Source organism: Serinus canaria, chromosome 14, assembly GCF_022539315.1.
Source record: "Serinus canaria isolate serCan28SL12 chromosome 14, serCan2020, whole genome shotgun sequence".
NCBI lineage: Eukaryota > Metazoa > Chordata > Aves > Passeriformes > Fringillidae > Serinus > Serinus canaria.
The window spans coordinates 15723878-15742014 of NC_066328.1; the positions used below are offsets into that span (position 1 = coordinate 15723878).

An 18137-nucleotide genomic window follows, 5' to 3' on the forward strand; every position below is an offset into this window, starting at 1 on the left:
GGGCAGGGTGTGCTGCTGGATTTGAGGAGGTTCAGGGTCCCTGGGAGCACACCCTCCCTGCCTGTGCTGCTGGTGGCTCGGCGTGAGGAGTGAGGGCCTGCCAGGGCTCTGTGGGGAGGTCTCTCAGGCACCAGGCCAGTGGGGACCGTGCCTGCTTTGTGGGGAGCAGAATCCCGCCGGGGGTGATCCAACCCTGCAGCAGGAATGGCACTTGAGCTGTGGCAGTGGTGACCTGCAGGGCTTCTGACCCTGTCCGTGCCCTGGGCTTCAGGACACCCTGGCACAGATGGCCTGTGCCTGTGGGTGAGGCTCAGCAGGGGCATCGGCTCAACCTGCTGGGCAAAAGCACGGTGTATGCTGGCCACTGACGTCTGATCTTTGTTGGCCAGCCCTGAAAGAAACAGCTTCTGCTGATGGGGAAAGGAGGCGAACGATGTTCATTCCCTCTGCCCATGGCACCGTGCGTGCCAGGGAGCAGAGAGCAGGTGCCTGGCTGAGGCTGCTGCTGCTGCTGTGTGCTTGTGGGTCATTTGGCATTGGTGGTGGAGTTAAGGCACGGGAGCATCCCACGGTCACTTCTCCCGCCAAGGGGGGCCCAGGAGCCAGCACCGGGAGTGCCGGAGACCCTGGCGTGGGGGGGACAGCGGGCAGTGAGATCAGGAACAGCCCCTCAGAACTGCCACACTGTCACCCGAGGGGCAGCGGCGTGGGGGTGTCTGTGTTATAAAAACCGTCCCAAGGCCGGTTCCTGGGTACCCACGGGAGTCCCGCTGGGAACCGGCAGGACATGGAAGCCGCGGGAACGGGCGGTGCCGCCGCAGTGCCTCTGCCGGGAAAATCCACGCCGGCTGCAAATCCCAGGGGAATGGCGGAGCGCCTCGTGCCCGCGCTCGGGGGTCCCGCGGGGCCGCGCTCGCCCCGGGGCTCGGCAGCGGGAGCGCGCGGCCGCAGCCAACGGCCCCACGCGCACGCGCACACCGCGCGCGACGTGGGGGCGTGTCCTAGCGCGCCCGGCCTCGCCCCCGCGGGTGCGTGTCTCTCTGGGCTCCCATGGTGCCCCGCGCGCCGCGTGGATTTTAAATCGTGCGGCCAATGGGGAGCGGCCGCGCGCGGTAACGGCCCCGGCGCCGCCTTTGAATCGCGGCCGGACCGAGCGAGCGGCTGAGCTCAGCCCGGCCCGCCGCTGCCCCGGCACAGGCGCCCGGCACCCGCAGCTGCCCCGGCACCCGCAGCTGCCCCGGCACCCGCAGCTGCCCCGGTACAGGCACCCGGCACCCGCTGTTGCACTGGCGCTGGGACCCGTCGGTACAGGGACTCGGCACCCCAAGCTCCACCGGTACCGAGACCCTCGGCTGCGCCGGTGCAAGGACCCGGCACGTGCCGCTTCTCCGGCACCCACTGCTGCACCGAGACCCGCCGCTGCTTCGGTACCGGCACCGGGACCCGCCGCTCTTCCGCACCCGCTGTTTCGGTGCAGGCAGCCGGGGCCTGGCGGTGCCCCAGCGCAGCCCCAGCGCGGACACAACATGAGCGCGCCGGGCGGGAAGGCGGCGCGGCCGGCGGCGCTGGCGGAGCCGGCCCGCGCGGAGCCGGCCCGGGCGGCGGCGGCGGCAGCGGGGGGAAAGGAGGTGCCGAAGGTGCTCGTGGACCCGCGCACCCGGCGCAGCTTCGTGCGCGGGCGGTTCCTGGGCAAGGGCGGCTTCGCGCGGTGCTACGAGCTGGCCGAGGCCGAGAGCCGGGAGGTGTTCGCGGGGAAGGTGGTGCCCAAGTCGCTGCTGGTGAAGCCGCACCAGAAGGAGAAGATGTCCATGGAGATCGCCATCCATCGCAGCCTCTCCCACCGCCACGTCGTCGGCTTCCAGGGGTTCTTCGAGGACGACGACTTTGTCTACGTCGTGCTGGAGCTCTGCCGCCGCAGGGTGAGGGGCCGGGGGGTGGGTGTCGGTGTCCCCGGGTACCGACTGTCCCCTTCCCCGCGTCCTGCGGTACTGAGCTCGTCCTTGTCCCGCAACCCCCGCCCCGGTACTGACCCACCGTCCCCCACAGTCGCTGCTGGAGCTGCACAAGCGGCGGAAGGCGCTGAGCGAGCCCGAGGTGCGGTACTACCTGCGGCAGACCATTCTGGGCTGCCAGTACCTTCACAGCCACCGCGTCATCCACCGCGACCTCAAGCTGGGCAACCTCTTCCTTAGTGATGACATGGAGGTGAAGATCGGTAAGTGGCAGGGACCCCAACCCAAGGACCAGCCAGCCAGGACATCTTGGTCATATTCTGTCCCCCTGTCCCTCCAGGTGACTTTGGCCTGGCCACCAAGGTAGAGTATGATGGGGAGCGCAAGAAGACCCTGTGTGGGACGCCCAACTACATCGCCCCAGAAGTGCTGGGCAAGAAGGGGCACAGCTTCGAGGTGGACATCTGGTCCATTGGCTGCATCATGTGAGTCAAACTGCCTTTCAGAGGCCATGGGGATGGGCAATCCCTGTTCTGGTCTCCTTGGCTCCTCTGAGCTTCAGTGTGATCCAAAGCTCCAGGTCACTGTCCCCACAGTGCTGAGTCCTGCTGCCTCCTCTTGACCTTCCCCTACTGAAACTTTCCCTGCAGGGTGCTAGATCCCAGCTTCCTTTTCCCGGGGACAGGATCCAGGCACATTACATGTAGCTGTCAGTGCGCTTAATGCTAAGCATGTTCCCTCTGCCAGGAAAGCCCCTGGGTGTGCTTAGGACATGGTTTCTCCTATGCACAATCTGAGTCTCTTTTGCAAAACTGACACCCTTTTGTTTGGGAATGCCCAGGTACACTCTTCTGGTGGGGAAACCGCCTTTTGAGACTTCTTGTCTAAAAGACACATACATCAGGATCAAGAAGAATGAGTACACCATTCCCAAGGTATGCTGCTTCCCATGGAGCATCTGTTTGGCTCACAGCTGTGCTTGGCGAGCCTCCTGCTTCAGTCTCTGTGTCTGGCACTCCATGGACTCTCAGTGCCACCCCACTGGTTCAGGGGGTTGGTTCAGGATGGGGTGGCGTGAGCCTTGTGGGGAGCCAGCAGCTCCCTGCCCTGCAGTCCAGCAAAAATCTGAGCTGGGCTGTTGGTGTGTGGGGGTGAATGGACATGGGCAAGTCCATGAGGTCTGGGCCTGGTCCCCAGCTCGTCCCACTGCTGATGAGTTGATGTTGCTCAAGTCATTTGACCTCAGGCTTTGGGTGCTGTTAGCAGCCAGTTCTCTGTGCTACCCAATTCTGTTTCCCCAGGCTTGTGTCCTGCTTGCCTGATGCAGCACTGGAGCTCTGTTCCAGGTGGAGCTTCCCTGGGCTGCAAACCCTGTTCATTTGTCACTAGTGCACGTTGTCCCCTGACCCGTCTCTAAACTCCGCCTGTTCCTCAGCACATCAACCCTGTGGCCGCGAGCCTCATCCAGAAGATGCTGAGGTCAGACCCTGCCATGCGCCCGACCATCGACGAGCTGCTGAACGATGAGTTCTTCACCTCGGGGTACCTGCCCAGCCGCCTGCCCACCAGCTGCCTCACCATCGCGCCCCGCTTCTCCCTGGCTCCCAGCAGCATGGAGCTCGGCGGGCGGAAGCCGCTGACTGCGCTCAATAAAGGTAGGTGTGGGTACCCAGCTGGGCTGGGGGGCTGGACACAGCCTGCCCGGCCTCCAGCACCATCCACAACCTTCAGCGTGCCTCCCTCTCATCTTCTCCTGATCCTTATGGAAACTCAGAGCATTTGTGGTGAGGGGGCTCTCCCTGCTCTGCAGTGCCTGAGCACTGAACAGATTGCCTAGAGAGGGTGTGTGGAGTCTCTCTCACTGGAGATATTCCAGAATCCTCTGGACATGTCCTGTGCTCTGGAATTACCCTGCTCATGTCCCACCATGGTCCCTTCCGACATGAGCTGTTCTGTGTGACAGGGGTTGTCTGTACCTGGTGCCTTTGGAACCTTGCCCTGGTCACGCCTCACAGTGTTCTCTCTCTGGCCCAGGACTGGACAGCCCTGCCCAGGAGCCCTTGCTGGAAAAGGAGGAAGCGGCAGGGCTGCGGGAGGTGGGAGATGCTGTCAGCTGCCACCTGGCTGACATGCTGCAGCAGCTTACGGCAGTCAATGCAGCCAAGCCCTCCGAGAGAGTAGCAGTGAGGCAAGGTGAGCTTGGGGCAGCCCATGGGCCTCGTGGGGTGCACTGGCTGTGGGAAATGTCTCCTAACAAGCTGCTTTCTTCCTGCAGAAGAAGCTGAGGACCCGGCCTGCATTCCCATCTTCTGGGTTAGCAAATGGGTGGACTACTCGGATAAATATGGACTCGGTAAAAACCATGGGTGGCAATGCTTCGGGCTTCCCTTGTGTCTGAGGGGGCTGGGAGAAGCCTGGATTGGGGCGTTTCCTAGGCCTGGGTTTTTAATCACCGTATTCCAGTGTATGTGTCCAAGACCACTGCCAGGAATCTTACCAGATACCCCAGGAATGCAGAGCAGTGGTTGCTGACTATCAGCCCTGGCCACTTTAATGTAGACAATGGTACCTGTGCATGAGGTGACCAAGCTTTCCCCAGCCTGCACAGGGAGCCACAGCGGCAGTAGAGGCTGTTTTTGAAGCAGCTGATGTAATAAGGGAGATGACAAATCCCAAGATGGGAAAGTGCCAGCCAGACCTCCCCAAAGGGGAGACCTGGCAGGGCTTTGGTGGGGTGGCTGTTAGGGAATCCCTGGGTGATAAACCATCTGCCTTGGAACACACTGCTGGTGGTCCCCTGAGATTGGAGGTCTCATGGGGTCCCTTCTGGGCAGGTTACCAGCTCTGTGACAACAGCGTTGGGGTTCTCTTCAATGACTCCACTCGGCTCATCATGTACAACGATGGGGACAACCTGCAGTACATTGAGCAGAACAACACTGAGTCCTACTTCACTGTGAAGTCCTACCCCTCTGCCCTCAACAAGAAGGTCAGTCCTAGGGACAGGAGCCCTGGCTGGGGGGTGGTGAGACTCCTGCCACTCTTAGGCTTTGAGGGCAGGGTGGTTCCAGGGAGAAACATTTATTGGAGACCACTGGCACTTTGCAGGCTTCCTCTAGCTGGTGACACATGGCCCCAAGGACAAACACTAGCAGCTCTAGCTGCTATCTGAGGCTCATTTATGAGCAGTTTCACAGAAACTTAAGTGCTCACATGACTTGCATGTACCAAAGTGTTCAGGAAAGTGAGTCTGATGGGTCACGGTCAGAGTTAACTTTGATTTCCACAAGTTTTTGCTGTGACACCTCAAGCTCTGAAAGATGTAAGGAGGGTCTGGGATTGTGGTGGCAGTTCCCGTGCTCCTCCCCCGTGCCTGGGGTCACCCTCAGCCCCTCACAGCCCATCCCTTCTGCAGATAACACTACTGAAGTACTTCCGGAATTACATGAGCGAGCACTTGCTGAAGGCAGGGGCGAACATCACACCACGGGAAGGGGACGAGCTGGCCCGACTGCCCTACCTGTGCACCTGGTTCCGGACCCGCAGTGCCATCATCCTGCACCTCAGCAATGGCACTGTGCAGATCAACTTCTTCCAGGTGAGGCTCTTTGCAGGGCCGTGGCTCTGGCCGCACATGGTGCGGCTTGGATGGTGGCAGGAGGGGCAAGGCTTTGCCCAGGGAGCCTGGCTCTGGGAGCTGTCTGTGCTGGTATCTAAAGCCCCCAGACTCTCCTCACACGTGTGGGGCCGTGCTCTGGAGCAGCAGGCTAACTGCTGCAGCCAGCTGTTGCCCTTTGCTGCACTCTGAAGGAATTCTACAGAGGGACCTTGGCACATGCTCCGGGTGTGCCAAGATGGTTCATCCAGAGGAAATGCTGCCCCAAGGAGCACAGTGCTCAGTGAGTGTGTGTTCTCTCCCCCCAGGACCACACCAAGGTCATCCTGTGCCCTCTCATGGCGGCTGTCACATACATAGATGAGAAACGGGACTTCCGCACGTACAAGCTGAGCCTGATTGAGGAGCACGGCTGCTGCCGGGAGCTGGCCAGCCGCCTGCGCTACGCCCGCACCATGGTGGAGAAGCTCCTCAGCTCCAAGTCTGGCTCGGGCCGGGTGAAATCTTCCTCTTAGGCCTTGTTCTTGCTGGACTCGACATCGGTGCCAAACTGCCCAGCTGTGGAGGGAGAGGTCTGGCAGCTTCCCTCCCGTGGCCCAGCTGGGTTCCCACCCCTGGGTATGGGCTCATTGCCGTAAGGAAGCCCCTGCTGCTGTGGGATGGTGTTGTTTACTGACTGGTGCCCAAAGGTTTCTTGCTTCCTGCCCCTAACAAAGTATATTTTTAAATTCCCTACCTAGCCTGTTTTTCTAATTTCCCAAAGCCAAAAACCCAGCTCCAAACCAGCCCTCTCATTTGAGGTGCCTGGGCCTGCTCTTGAGAGAGCAGAGCTGGCAGTGAGGTGTCCGTACATGGCTGTGCCCTTGCTCTGGGCTTCATTTCCTCTGGTAGAAGCTCAGGTAAGGTATTGAACAAGCCCAGGGTGAGATTTGAGCAATCGGCCTTTTAATACTGAAACTCCATGAAACCTCAACTTTTGTATATTGCATAACTTGAATAAAGGTTGTTTGACACAGCATCACTTCCTTCCTTGCTGAGAGAGGGGGCAGCACCTCTCTGGCTTCCCCTCTCAATGAGGCATCCTCTTTACCCTTACTGACAGCCCTGGGCTGGGCTTGCCGCTTCCTTGGCTCCATGACTAATTGTGGCTAAAGAATCAAGACAAGTCTACTCAGGCAGCAGGAGCCCAGTGACCTGGCTATGTTGTTTTCCCACCACTGTTCCCTGCCAGCAACTAGAGCTGCTCATAGGCCAGTTTGTTTTTAAGCAGGATGAGTTTTAGTTTTTATTTTAAAATTTTTTATAACATTTTGTATAAATATATTCTGAAAAGAAACCTGGTACAAACCCTTTTACCTGTGTAACAAAATACCACGCCCCAGTACAAAGAGGAATCAAACTATACAAAATTATTGCTGTTCCACAGAGGAGCTTTGCTGTGTGACTCTGCCCATGGGTTCAGCTGCTGCTGGAGGCTGGCTTGCAGGGACTACATGCCCATGGGGATGCCATGAACCAGAGCACCCATGGGACACCAGCCCTGGGAGAGCTGCAGGCATCGCCCTGTTTTTGAGGGAAGGATCCCAGGGGCCAGGAACTCCCTCCTTTGTGCCCAGAGACAACTGTTCCTGGACTGCTGTGCCACCAGGCCTGGCACAGGTACAGGCTGCTGGCACCCCTAAAGGACAAACCCTTGTTCTGAGCCCAGCTGAGATTCACACCTCCATGGTGGGGCAGGTCCCAGCCCCAGGGTGGCTGCTCGGCCTGGCCTGGTGAGTACAGCCCTGCTGGGGCTGAGGGGCAGCTCCAGTGTCAAGACTGGGGGCCTCGTCCTGGACACAGCTCAAGGAGCTGCGTTCCCCAGGCCCCTGGCACAGGAGAGAACCTGTGGGACAAAGCTTCCTGTCCCTGGTGAATGTCCCCCGGGGCCAATGGCAGCCTGAGGGCATGGCTGTGCCAGGGCCCCACTGTGAAAACACTATGTGTTTTCCTCTTTCTTCTCCAAGCGCTGTGTCCACCCAAGATGTCTTTGTTTTCTGACTCAAATGCCTTCACACCTGAGTCTGACTCTGAGTGTTGGCAAAGGTGCTTGCCCAGAGGGTCCCCCAGGTGAGGGCATGGTGCTGCCCTGTGCCCAACTCTGCTGCCCGGTGCCCCACCTGCTGAGCCCTCGCCTGGCTGGCAGCAGGACACCGAGAGAGGGCCCGGGCAGGGAGCAGCAGCCACAGCCCTCGGGCACGACCTGCAGCCCTTGGGCAGGTGCCATTGCCCCTCAGGCATGACCTGCAGCCGCTGGGCATGACCCATGGCCCTCAGGCGTGACCCACAGCCCTTGGGCGTGACCCGCGGCCCTCAGGCGCCGTCACCCCTCAGGCACGACGCATGGCCCTCAGGCATGACCCCTGGCCCTCAGGCACAACCCGCAGCCCTCGGGTGTGACCTGCCTGCGGCCCTCAAGCATGACCCACAGCCCTCAGGCACGACCCCTGGCCCTTAGGCGTGACCCGTGGCCCTCAGGCACAACCCGCAGCCCTTGGGCGCGACCTGCGGCCCTCAGGCGCCGTCGCCCCTCAGGCCCTGGCAGTAGTAGGAGCGGAAGGTGCGCTCGTGGGCGCAGACCCGCATGGCCCCGTGCGTGTGCAGCAGCAGCCGCGGGAAGCGGGAGGTGAAGTACTGTACGAAGCCCTCGGGGACGGAGCCCAGGGCCACCTGCACATCGGCCGGCAGCTCGTGGTAGTGGTGCTTCTGCAGGAGAGAGGGTGAGGTGAGGTGAGAGAGGATGGGGACAGTGGAGGTGGCAGGGCCAAGGGCAGCTGGGTGGCCGTACCTTGTTCCTCATGGCCCGCAGCAGGTCACGCACTGATCCCCCCTTGTAGGTGCGGAACTTCCTCAGGTCTGGGGACAGCAGGAGAGACACAGAGTGAGGGGGGACACAGCCCCTCTAGTGCCAGCCCCAGTCCTGCTGCACTGTGGCCTCCCAAGGAAGGGCTGCCAATTTACCTAACCTGCTTTTTGGCTCCTGGGCACAAGCAAGTGCCTGCTGGCCACTAAAAGCACCAGTCCCTACCTGCTTCACTGGACCCAATGAAGAGCCTGGCCCCTCCATGCTCACCCATCTGCAGCGGGAGGGAGATGTGCATCCTCCAGTTGGTCCTCACCACCGCCCGTCCCCCCGATTCCAGGGCTGAGACGATGGGCCCCTCGGCTGGCTCCTTTTCCACACGGTCACTGACATCCTATGTGCCCAAGAGGTGGGTATGGCACTGCCCTTGCTCTGCACAAGGTGGGACAGAGACCCAGGGACCCCTCACCCCTCCTAAGAGTAGCTCACAAGGAGCACATTGACCTAAATGCAGCAGTTTCCAGCACGTTTTTCAGTGCACACCTGCATTCACTGTTGGTGGGACAGCACAGGCTCACCTGGAAGAACTGCAGCTGCTTCTCCTGACTCCAGAAAAAGGGATGCACAAGGACCAGAGGGGCCGAGGGCCGGCGCTGGGGCTCGGAGCTGATCATCGCCACAATCAGCTCCCTCGCAACGAGTTTGTCTGGGAGTGAAGCAAAACAGCAGTGAGTTCACCCCTGGGCCAGGAGCGGGAGCTGCCCTCAGCCCGGAGCCTCCCCACCGTGCAGTGCCGCCGGGGAAGGGTCTCACCGTGAGCCTCCTCCTGCAGGCAGCTCAGCTGGTAGGAGCCCGCCAGGATGTTGGCCTGGCGCCGCAGGCTGTCCCCAAAGGGGTGCTCTCCCCCCGACACCACGTAGTAGAAGATGCACCCGGCTGAGAAGATGTCCACAGCACTGGTCTGCAAAACATGGGGGCACGTGGGACCCTCAGGCAAAGGGCGAGGAAACCTTTGTCTCCCACTTTTCTGTCCTTTCATGTAGACAATTTGTCATTGGCTGCACAGCTGCTGGAAAATGCATCCCATGGGGCTCCTGCTCTGCTACCTCTGTCAGGGAGCCCCACTACCCCAGGTCTCCAAGAGAGAAGGGGTTTCCAGAGGCACAGGCAGAATTCAGGACCCCACAGCCCAACAGACATGCAGGGGCTGCTGGTGTCCCACCAGCAGGCAAATGGACACCAGCATGAGCCTCAACACTGCCCTGTCCAGGAGCAGTGCAGCAGCTGCTTCCAGTGGGAATGAGATCCCCAGTTCTGAAGAGAGAGGAAGTGTGACCTTGGCAGCAACCCACAGCCCCTCCAATCTCCCCACCCCGAATTTCTGAGGTCTAATGGAGCCCAGTGAGACACCTGTGCTGAACACAGCTGGGCACTGTCCCACAAGGTCAGTGGGACGAGGACAGTCCTGGCAAGGAGCATAGTGCCTGTGTCTGGGCTGGCTCTGGCTCATGGAGCCCTCATCTTAATTGTGCACCCTAGCAGTGTGACCTGAGGCCACTGCCGCCATGGGGGACACTGCCACAATGGGCCCAAGGAGCACCCGGGGCAGGGGTGGCCACGGCTCACTGACAGGGTTCTCCTTCGGGGCCTCCTGCAGCACCTCGGGCGCGATCCAGCCCTCAGTGCCAGGGATCCCGGAGCGGAGGCTGAAGCTCTGTCGTCCCCCCTGAAGCTTCTTGCAAAGGCCGAAGTCGGAGATGACGGCGCGGATCTGCCCGTGGCGGTTCGGGGCAGAGATGAGGATGTTACAGGGCTTCAGGTCACGGTGCACTGCAAGTGAGAGGCTGTGGTGTCACCTGGCAGGGCTGGAACAAACAGGGCTCTGCCGCAGCCCCAGGTGCTGCTGACCCCAACAGCTACTGCCCAAACCCCGCAGCATCTGCTGAGGAGGGGCTGCAGAGGGGACGGCTGGCCCTTACCGATGCTGAGGGAGTGGAGGTGGGCCAGCCCGGACATGGTCTGACGCAGCACGGACACTGGGTCCAGCCCATGGCGCTCAAAGCTGGGGCTCTCCACGTACTGGAACCACACAGGAGGAGAGGAACTAAGCCCGATTTACTGAGCAAAGGCAAGCTGGCTGGAGAGACACCCCACCCCAGCGTGATGGGGGGCGATGGACAGGAGCCCCAGAGGCAGTTTGTGCCCAAGGCTGGTGTTTGCAGGGCTCCCAGGGCCGCAGCAGCAGCCCTGTGCCCGGCTCACCTCCTGCAGCGTGGCAGAGCACAGCTCGATGGCGATGTAGTGGAACTGCCGGTCCCGCTCCGTGCAGAAGTAGCGGACCACGTGCGGGTGCTCATCAGACTCGCGGAGCAGCTGCACCTCGCGGTCCAGCAGGTGCACACACTCGGGCAGGAGACGCTTCACGGCCACACTGCGGCCCTCGAACTGCCCCCTGTGCAGAGAGCCCCCGGTGTGCCCGTGTGCAGCAGGGCCCAGCCACGCTCACCCACAGGGTCCCCAGCATGGGTCACTCTGCTGCACCCCCAAAGCCTTGTCACATCACCGACAGGAAGAGATCTTCCCAGTGTAAGCTGCAAAATGGAGGGTCTCAATTTCATAGGAAAATTACACCCCTCGCTTTTTCTGTGTTCAGAAAAGGGGTTCAGCCAGAGCCCAGGAACCGTGAGAGGGACCAGAGCAGGTGCAGGGAGGGAGGGAGGGAGTGCAAGGGGGATCTGCCCTGTGTACCCAGTGCCTGGTCAATGAGGGCCACGAGCCCAGCTCCAGGATGAGTGGGATGAGGACCAGAAGAAGGTGAAGGAGGTGAGCTCTCAAAAGTCCCTGAACCAGTGGCCACCACCCTGAGCTGTCTTGGCACTATCCCTGTGGCTCCCAGGGAGAAAGGGAGCAGAGTAGGGGCAGGCACCCGGTGTCACCCACCTGAAGACAAAGGTTCCTCCAGCTCCATGGCCCAGCACATCCTTGGGGTTAAAAGAAATTTTCCCAACTACAACCAGGTCTGGTTCTGCATCTGCAATGGAGAGAAGACAGCCATCTTCCAGTCTCCAAGCATTAGTTCTGTATGGAGGACACCTGTTTCTCTATTCATCTGGCCATTTCTTGTGCCTTACTCCCATGTAGCCCATGCTCATCCAGCAGCAGATCTGGCCTCTCCTCCTCCTCCCATCCCAGGTGGGCTGCAGCCCTCTCATCTGTGGGCATTCCTGCACCTGCTCTGGCTGCTGGCATCTGTAGACAGAAGTCCCCAGAGCCTGCCCATTCTCCCTGCACCCACCTGCAGTAGCCACTGGGACAGCTGGCTCTGGGCTGACTGTTCCATTAGCCGGGTCCTTCAGGCAGGTGGAGGGGCTGGAGCTCTGTGAGAGCTCTGAGGCACTTCCCCGGCTCAGCTCCAGCTCCCCAGACTCCTCATGGACACCCTCCCTGGAGACTCGGCCCAAGCGCAGCATCTCCTGCTGCTGCTGCAGGATCTGTATCTGCTCCTCCAGCTGCTGCTGCTGGGCCATATGCTGCCGCTGCAGTTTCTGGAACACAAACCACAGGAATACTCAGAGCCTGGAGCCACGCCAGGCCATCGGCTCCGCTGCCCCTCTCCCTCCACCACCTGCACTCACCGTGAACAGCAGGACCAGGATTCCCCCACCCAGCAGAGCCGTGCCGATGCCAACCATCACCAGGTCCCAGGTGCCAGACTCGGGGTACACCTCCACCTGCTCTCCTGGTGTGGGGTCTGGCTGGAGCTGCCCCTCGCTGCGGACAGCTGGCTCCTCAGGGCTGCTCGGGGCCAGGAACTGCAACACACACCCAGGGCTGGGTGAGGCACAGACCACAGGGCACTTGGGTTTGGGACTTCCTTCCTGTCCTGTCCCATGTTGGGGACCCACTGCCCACCCCAAGCAGCACAGACCCTTCAGTGACCCAGCACCCTTCACCACTCACATCATCGAACACGGTCCTGGTGGGAGGAGCCCTGGGGATGATGGTTTCTGTGGTTTTTCTCAGGTTCTCTGGGAAGGCTCGCAGCATCGTGGTGTGGACCAAAGGAGGCAGCTCATGGTGCCCTGTGGCATGAGGGGAACAGAGACAACCCTCAGTTCACCTCTTGGTTTCAGCATTCATCTCTTGCCAGCAGCCCTGGCTCTCCTGGAGTAGGGGGGTTGCTTCTCATGGGACACCCAGCATGGGTAACTGCGAGCCCTACTTCAAAGGGTCCCTGCCCACCCCTGCACAGGGTGTCCAGCAGTCACTCTTAGGGAGGGGACAAGGATGGGCTGAAACAAATCCCAAGGGGGAGAGGACAGAAGGAGGGGCTGAAAGGAGTCCCAAGCCAGCGCTACCCCAGACCAAGGTGACTCAGCCTTAATCCCATTTACCCCACTAGGCAGAGCAGGTCATCCTATTGTCCCTAAAGCACAGCAGCAGCTTGGGACTCACTGAGGGCAAGGGTGAGTCTGTGCCTACCACTGCTCCGCACCTATGAGGAGCCACTGGTTGGGAAGTGAGGTGATGCTGCCCTGTGGATACTTGACATCTGTGCTGGGCGTGATCTCGCACTCCCCGGACTCCCTCATGGTCACGTCATCCGTGGTGGGGCCATCGATCCTGGCCAGCGTGATGCCCTGGGGCTGGGGATGGGGCAGCTCGTGGGGCACCAGGCAGCCGGGCATGCCGTGGTGGCTCCAGCGGGGCAGAGGGGACACTCACCACCAGTGCCACACTGCCGTGCACCAGGGAGGTCATGGCATAGAAGCTGGTGGCATGCTTCCCCACGTAGAGCGCTGGCCTGCAGGGCAAGGACAAGCATCACCTTCCATCTGCCACGGATCAGGGTGGCTAAGCGCAGGGAACACGAATGCCACCAGCTGCCACCGCTCGGGAACCACATACAGCAGCTGGGTCTTGGTGGCAGCAAAGTCCTTGACGGACTGGTAGCTCCACTTGAGGACGTGGATGTCCTGTGACTGGAAGGTCAGATAGCGCAGGGTCTCCATGGCCAGGTTGAGGTGGGGGAGGCGGCGCAGGCTGTCCTGGTGCCACAGATAGATGCCAACCACAGGTGAGCCGTAGTTCTGCGCCCACAGGACCTCCCCGCTCTCCTTGTCCAGGGTCACCACCAGCCCGTCCCCACTTGAGGCCAAATGAGCCATTTCTGGAGAGAACAAGAGGGATGAGGGATGCAGCAGTTCGGCTGTGTCTCCTCTGGTCACCCTCAGTTCTGCCACTCGCCATGGGCTGCTGCCTGATCTCCCCAGCAATGGGCAGAGCTGAGACCTGCTGGCCCTGGCACTGTCACCCCAGGCCCCTGCACAGCCAGAGTCCTGCTGCGAGTGGGCACTGGGGAGCTGTGTGCCATGACAGCCACGGCTCCCGTGGCTGCTGCAGTTGCACTCACTGTAGTGGTAGGACTCCTCGCAGAGTGGAGCCGAGTACTCGGAGAAGGTGGCGTTCCAGCGCAGCTCCCGTGACTTGGTGTCATACATGGTGATGACATACTCTGGGGACAGGAGCAGGGCAGGAGGTCACCTCCAGTGCCCCATTCCTGGCAGCAGGTGCTCGATGGGGGCACTTACGGGTCCGTCCAATGTAGAGCAAAGGGCTGGATGGGCACAGACCATCCCAGGCCTCTGTTGAGAGGGTGGTCTGCTTCTCCCCTGACTTGGGGTCCACAATGAACCAGGTGTCCTGCTTCTTCCCTGAGAAGGAGAATGCGTTCTTTGTAAGCCCCGCAGCCCCCAGTCCCCAGGGGCTCCTGCTGAGCCCTGCCCGTGGCCCTGCACAGCTCCCGGAGCCCGGGCAGCGCTGCCCCGCGCGCCCCAGCGCTCCGTACCGGTGTAGAGCACTCCGTCCGAGCTGCGGCACGGCGAGGACTGCACCAGCTCCGGGATGGTGAATGGCAGCTTCTGCAACACAGGAGCAGGGCAGAGTCACCTCTGCAGCCCAGGGCACCCCAGGGGCTCACAGGATGCCCGCAGTCCCACAGCCCTACTGACCATCAAGCCTTCTTTGTTCTTTCCTCCCAGGATATACAGGCTGCCGTCATTGGGGTCTGGAAGGAATGCTGGCCTGGGAAGCACAACAGAAGGATACAACAAGAGCCACCCTCTGCCCTGGGCACCTCCAAGGACATGGAATGGCTACATTGCAGAATCCCCTTTAGCAGTTTGCTCTGGGGTGAGTCCCTGCAGGACTTGACCTTTCCTGGGCACCTGCAGCACTGGATTTCACAGGAGATAAATCCCACTCTGGTCAATCCTGGGACTTCCCACAGCCACCCAGTGCCCACCCACCAGGCTGGTGGATGCCCTGCCTGTCTCAAGGAGGTCTTGCTGCCCCGCCTGCCCCTGAGCTTTCAGGGGGATTTCCCTCTATTCTCTCCATGCTGGTGCGTGTAGTCGAGCTGAGAGCTCCATGGCTGTGCAGCAGGTGCCAGCTCCTCCTCATCACCATGTGCCACGTGCCAGCACACATGGGACAGGGTAAGGTGATGCCATGGCATGGGCTGGGCATTTCATTTCTCTGTGGTTCCCCTTTCCTGCTGTTGCTCCATCAGTTATCAGGGAGCCTCCAGCACTGCCCAGTGGGGGTGACACTCACTCAGCCACATAGACCGGCACCTGCAGAATGGGATCTGAAACAGAGAGTAAGAGGCCACATCAGCAGCACTCCTGTGAGTGAGACAGCACAACACCACTGTTTACCCAGCGTGGCACTGTCACCCAGCCCAGCCACACAGCCTGTTTGCCTTTCAGAGCCAAAAAAGACACCAATGGCAGATGCTCATTCATGCTCGGCTAAGCCTGGGGCTTGGGCTGGCAGCACACCCCAGGACTGGAGGCACTGGCAGCCCAGAGCCCATCCAGAAAGAGCCAGGCCAGGGGAGCATTTCCAAACCCCAAATATGCTCCAGGAGCTAGGCTGTAAGCAAACGCCCCCCAGTCACTACTCACCATCCTTCAGGGTCCACTTGATGTCCCCTGTGCTCTTGCTGACGGCGTGGAGGTTCCCATCCAGTGTGGAGATGAAGAGCAGTGTTTCTGGGACAGTCACAGCACCACCTTTGAGGCTCTAGGACAGACACACCATCCTCAAGAGATCAGCCAGACTTGGGAACAATCCCCCAGCCCAGCTGCTCTGTGCAGCTCAGCTCCTGGGGCAGCTGCACCTCAGTGACTGGCACCACCCGCACCTATGGCCCCTGGCTGCCCTGGCTCACATCCCACCAGAGCCATCCTGGGGCTGGAGCAGCCTTCCCTCTCCCTCCTCTCCCTGAAACAAGTTTTCCCAAGGTGGGATGAATTGCAGTGTGGCTGTTCCCAGTCACAACCCTGGATGCCTTTCTAAAGGTGACAAGAGCAGCCCAACCATCAGCTCCTTCCAGAAACAAACGAGTCTGGTGACTTTTCATGCCAGAGGAGTGATGATTGCTTGCCTGGCCTTCAGAGCTGCAGGTTTCAGCTACCTGACATTGAGGAAGTAATCGCAAATTCACCAGGGAAGAGGAACTGCTGCTTCCACGTATGGCGTCTGCATAGTGAGTGCCAGCTCAGCCAGTGCCACATATGCCAGCCTCACCCTGTCAGCAAACAGGGATGGGCAAACAGCACAGGACACACATGGCTCTGGCAGGCCCCAATGCCAGGGATTTGGCAGCAGCACCTAAGCCCCTGGATGGCCACAGATTACATGAGAGGCACAGGGACACCCCTGGTGCCCAGCCCCTCAGTAGTCCCCTCGCTGCTCTGGTAGCCTGAGCTGGCAGAGCCTGTCCTGGGGGCCTGTCCCGGCTGTGGAGCAGGGACCAGCCAGCAGCTTGTACCCAGCCAGGACCTGCATGCAAGCCTGAGACCATTTGCAGAGCAGAAGCTGACAGTACAAGAGTGGCTGTGGCACGGCAGGGTCAGGAGACTCCTTCAGCTGCAACAAAGCCACACAATCTCCCTCACAATGCACCTCATATCACCCTCTATGCCTCCAGCCCAGTTCTTTTATTTGCACTTCTTTTTGCTTAATTTTCAGGTGAGGTCAGAGTGAGTTTCCCCGCTCTGGCTTTGCCCAGAGGCCATGGCAGGGAACTGCTCCCCACCATGGCTCCTCCAGCCCCCACGGCCATGCAGGAGGGATTGCTGCTGGTTGGGGACATGCTAGGCTGGCAGACACGGGGCTCTTGCAGTGCGGCCACCTGAGGGGGGGAAACTGAGACTGCCGGGCCCCCCCAGCCATCAGGACTCTCTGCCTCCTTCCCCTCTGAAAAGCTGGGGTTTTTCCATCCCTTCTGCAAGTGTTTTGGTGCCAGGGCACTCGGGCAAAGGCCAGGCTGCCTGCCCTGCTCCCCAAAAACCACCATGGGCAGAACTGGGAGCACTGGATGCCTGGGCGCTGCCACCCTCCCCCTGGTCCCAGCCCCAGCCCACAAGTGTGGCTGTTCCCACGGGCTGTCCCAGGAGCTTTCCCGAGGTTCCACCACAGCACTCAGGACTCCGCAGTGATGCTGCTGGGGCCGAGCTCAGCCGTGGGTTCACGGCACACTCGCTCCCTAAGGATGGATAGAGAGGGACGGCCAAGCACAGAGAGAAACTCGGCGCCAGCATCCCCTGCTTCCTCGGCTTCTAGCCGCGTAATCCAAAGCCACCCTGGCACGCTGCCTATCCACTTGAACCGCCACCAGCTGCAGGAGCTGGATCCGGCTCCGAAGGCACCACCCTGACAGGCAGCAGCTCCGCGGGCAGGACCAGGCAGAGGGGGAAGGGGACTCCGCTGTCGGCCACAGCCAGGCCCAGGGGTGAGGATGGAGAACAATCTCCTCTCTGGGTGCCGCAGGAGCCCCCGGCCCGGGTGACAGCCCGGCGCTCCATCGCACACTGATCAACGCCACCCACGTACGGCCAAGGGTCCCCCGGCAGCATCCCGGTCCCGGGGGCACCACGGCCCCTCACCCACAGCACGAACACCTTGTCGGTGCCCACGCCCCAGGGGCGGCTCAAGCCCCGCTCCCCGGGGTCACCCGCGGGACGCTCCTGCCCGCGCTGCCGCACCTGCCCCGAGCGCGGGGTGCCCCTGTCACACCCCGGGCACCAAGGTCGTGTGCCCTCCCGCAGGACACGCGGGGCACGGTGAGCACAGACTCATACCTCGCTGTCCCCCCGCGCTGTCCCTTCCCAGGCGCTGTCCCACCCTGGCGCACCCCCCGCTGCCAGCGGCGGCCGTACCTGTGCCAGGGGCGGCGGGAGCAGCAGCAGGAGCAGCCGGAGCAGCGGCAGCAGCGGCGGCGGCAGGAGCCCCCGGCGCGCCCCCCGGAGCCCCCGCGGGTGTGGCGCGGCGGGGCCGCCCATGTCCCGGCCAGGCCAGGCCGGGCCGGGCCGCGCGGCCGCCGTGAGTCAGCGGGGCCGGGGCGGATCCCGGACGCGCCTTCCGCCCGCCCCGCGCTCCGCACACGCACCCCGACCCCGCGGGCGCGTCCGCCTCCCCGTCCCGGTCCCCTCCGGTTCCCGAGGGGAGGAGCCGCCGTCAGCGCACACCCCCGCATCCCCCCGCCGCGGGCACCGGCCCCAGCCCGGCCGCGGGCACCCAGCCGAGGACAGTTCCTCGCCCCGGTAACGCGGGGCTAAGCCCTCCCGGCGGTAGCGGCGGAGGAGCCGGCTCCTGCCGCCCGCCGCAGCCCCCCTGAGCCCCGTGTGCCGGGAGCTCGGCCCGAGGGCCAGCGGGGAAC

At 61.6% G+C, this 18137-nt stretch overlaps 2 protein-coding genes across 3 annotated transcripts; one reads left to right on the forward strand and one right to left on the reverse strand.

Annotated features, from left to right (window-relative positions):
- Positions 1–1194: 1194 nt before the first annotated feature.
- Positions 1195–6584, forward strand: PLK1 (polo like kinase 1). The gene is made up of 10 exons (XM_030229799.2): positions 1195–1919; positions 2047–2215; positions 2293–2437; positions 2794–2887; positions 3388–3607; positions 3987–4145; positions 4228–4305; positions 4787–4941; positions 5368–5550; positions 5877–6584. Exons 1-10 carry the CDS (start codon positions 1527–1529, stop codon positions 6081–6083), a joined length of 1803 nt encoding a protein of 600 aa, XP_030085659.1. The 5' UTR covers positions 1195–1526; the 3' UTR covers positions 6084–6584.
- Positions 6585–6840: 256 nt separating this feature from the next.
- Positions 6841–17781, reverse strand: ERN2 (endoplasmic reticulum to nucleus signaling 2). Of its 2 annotated transcripts, none has more exons than XM_050980308.1 (22): positions 17638–17781; positions 15379–15496; positions 15026–15059; positions 14422–14494; positions 14259–14331; positions 14002–14124; positions 13824–13925; positions 13319–13580; positions 13136–13214; positions 12906–13056; positions 12371–12492; positions 12046–12222; positions 11706–11955; positions 11351–11441; positions 10673–10862; positions 10390–10489; positions 10071–10240; positions 9224–9371; positions 8989–9116; positions 8681–8804; positions 8396–8463; positions 6841–8313 (listed from the first exon to the last, which is right to left on the reverse strand). In XM_050980308.1, exons 1-22 carry the CDS (start codon positions 17758–17760, stop codon positions 8122–8124), a joined length of 2898 nt encoding a protein of 965 aa, XP_050836265.1. In that variant the 5' UTR covers positions 17761–17781; the 3' UTR covers positions 6841–8121. The 2 variants fall into 2 exon arrangements, with proteins under 2 accessions (XP_050836265.1, XP_050836264.1); XM_050980307.1 differs by having other exon boundaries at positions 10041–10240.
- Positions 17782–18137: the final 356 nt, after the last annotated feature.

Bases quoted from the DNA above. Each gene is read 5' to 3' on its own strand.
- PLK1 (XM_030229799.2), top strand. From the start codon at position 1,527: ATGAGCGCGCCGGGCGGGAAGGCGGCGCGGCCGGCGGCGCTGGCGGAG. The intron at 2,216-2,292 runs GTAAGTGGCAGG...CTGTCCCTCCAG, and splicing joins TGACATGGAGGTGAAGATCG to GTGACTTTGGCCTGGCCACC. The intron at 2,438-2,793 runs GTGAGTCAAACT...GGGAATGCCCAG, and splicing joins TGGTCCATTGGCTGCATCAT to GTACACTCTTCTGGTGGGGA.
- ERN2 (XM_050980307.1), bottom strand. From the start codon at position 17,760: ATGGGCGGCCCCGCCGCGCCACACCCGCGGGGGCTCCGGGGGGCGCGC. The intron at 14,125-14,258 runs GTACGGAGCGCT...TCTCCTTCTCAG, and splicing joins GGACGGAGTGCTCTACACCG to GGAAGAAGCAGGACACCTGG. The intron at 11,442-11,705 runs GTGGGTGCAGGG...TCTCCATTGCAG, and splicing joins TGTCCCAGTGGCTACTGCAG to ATGCAGAACCAGACCTGGTT.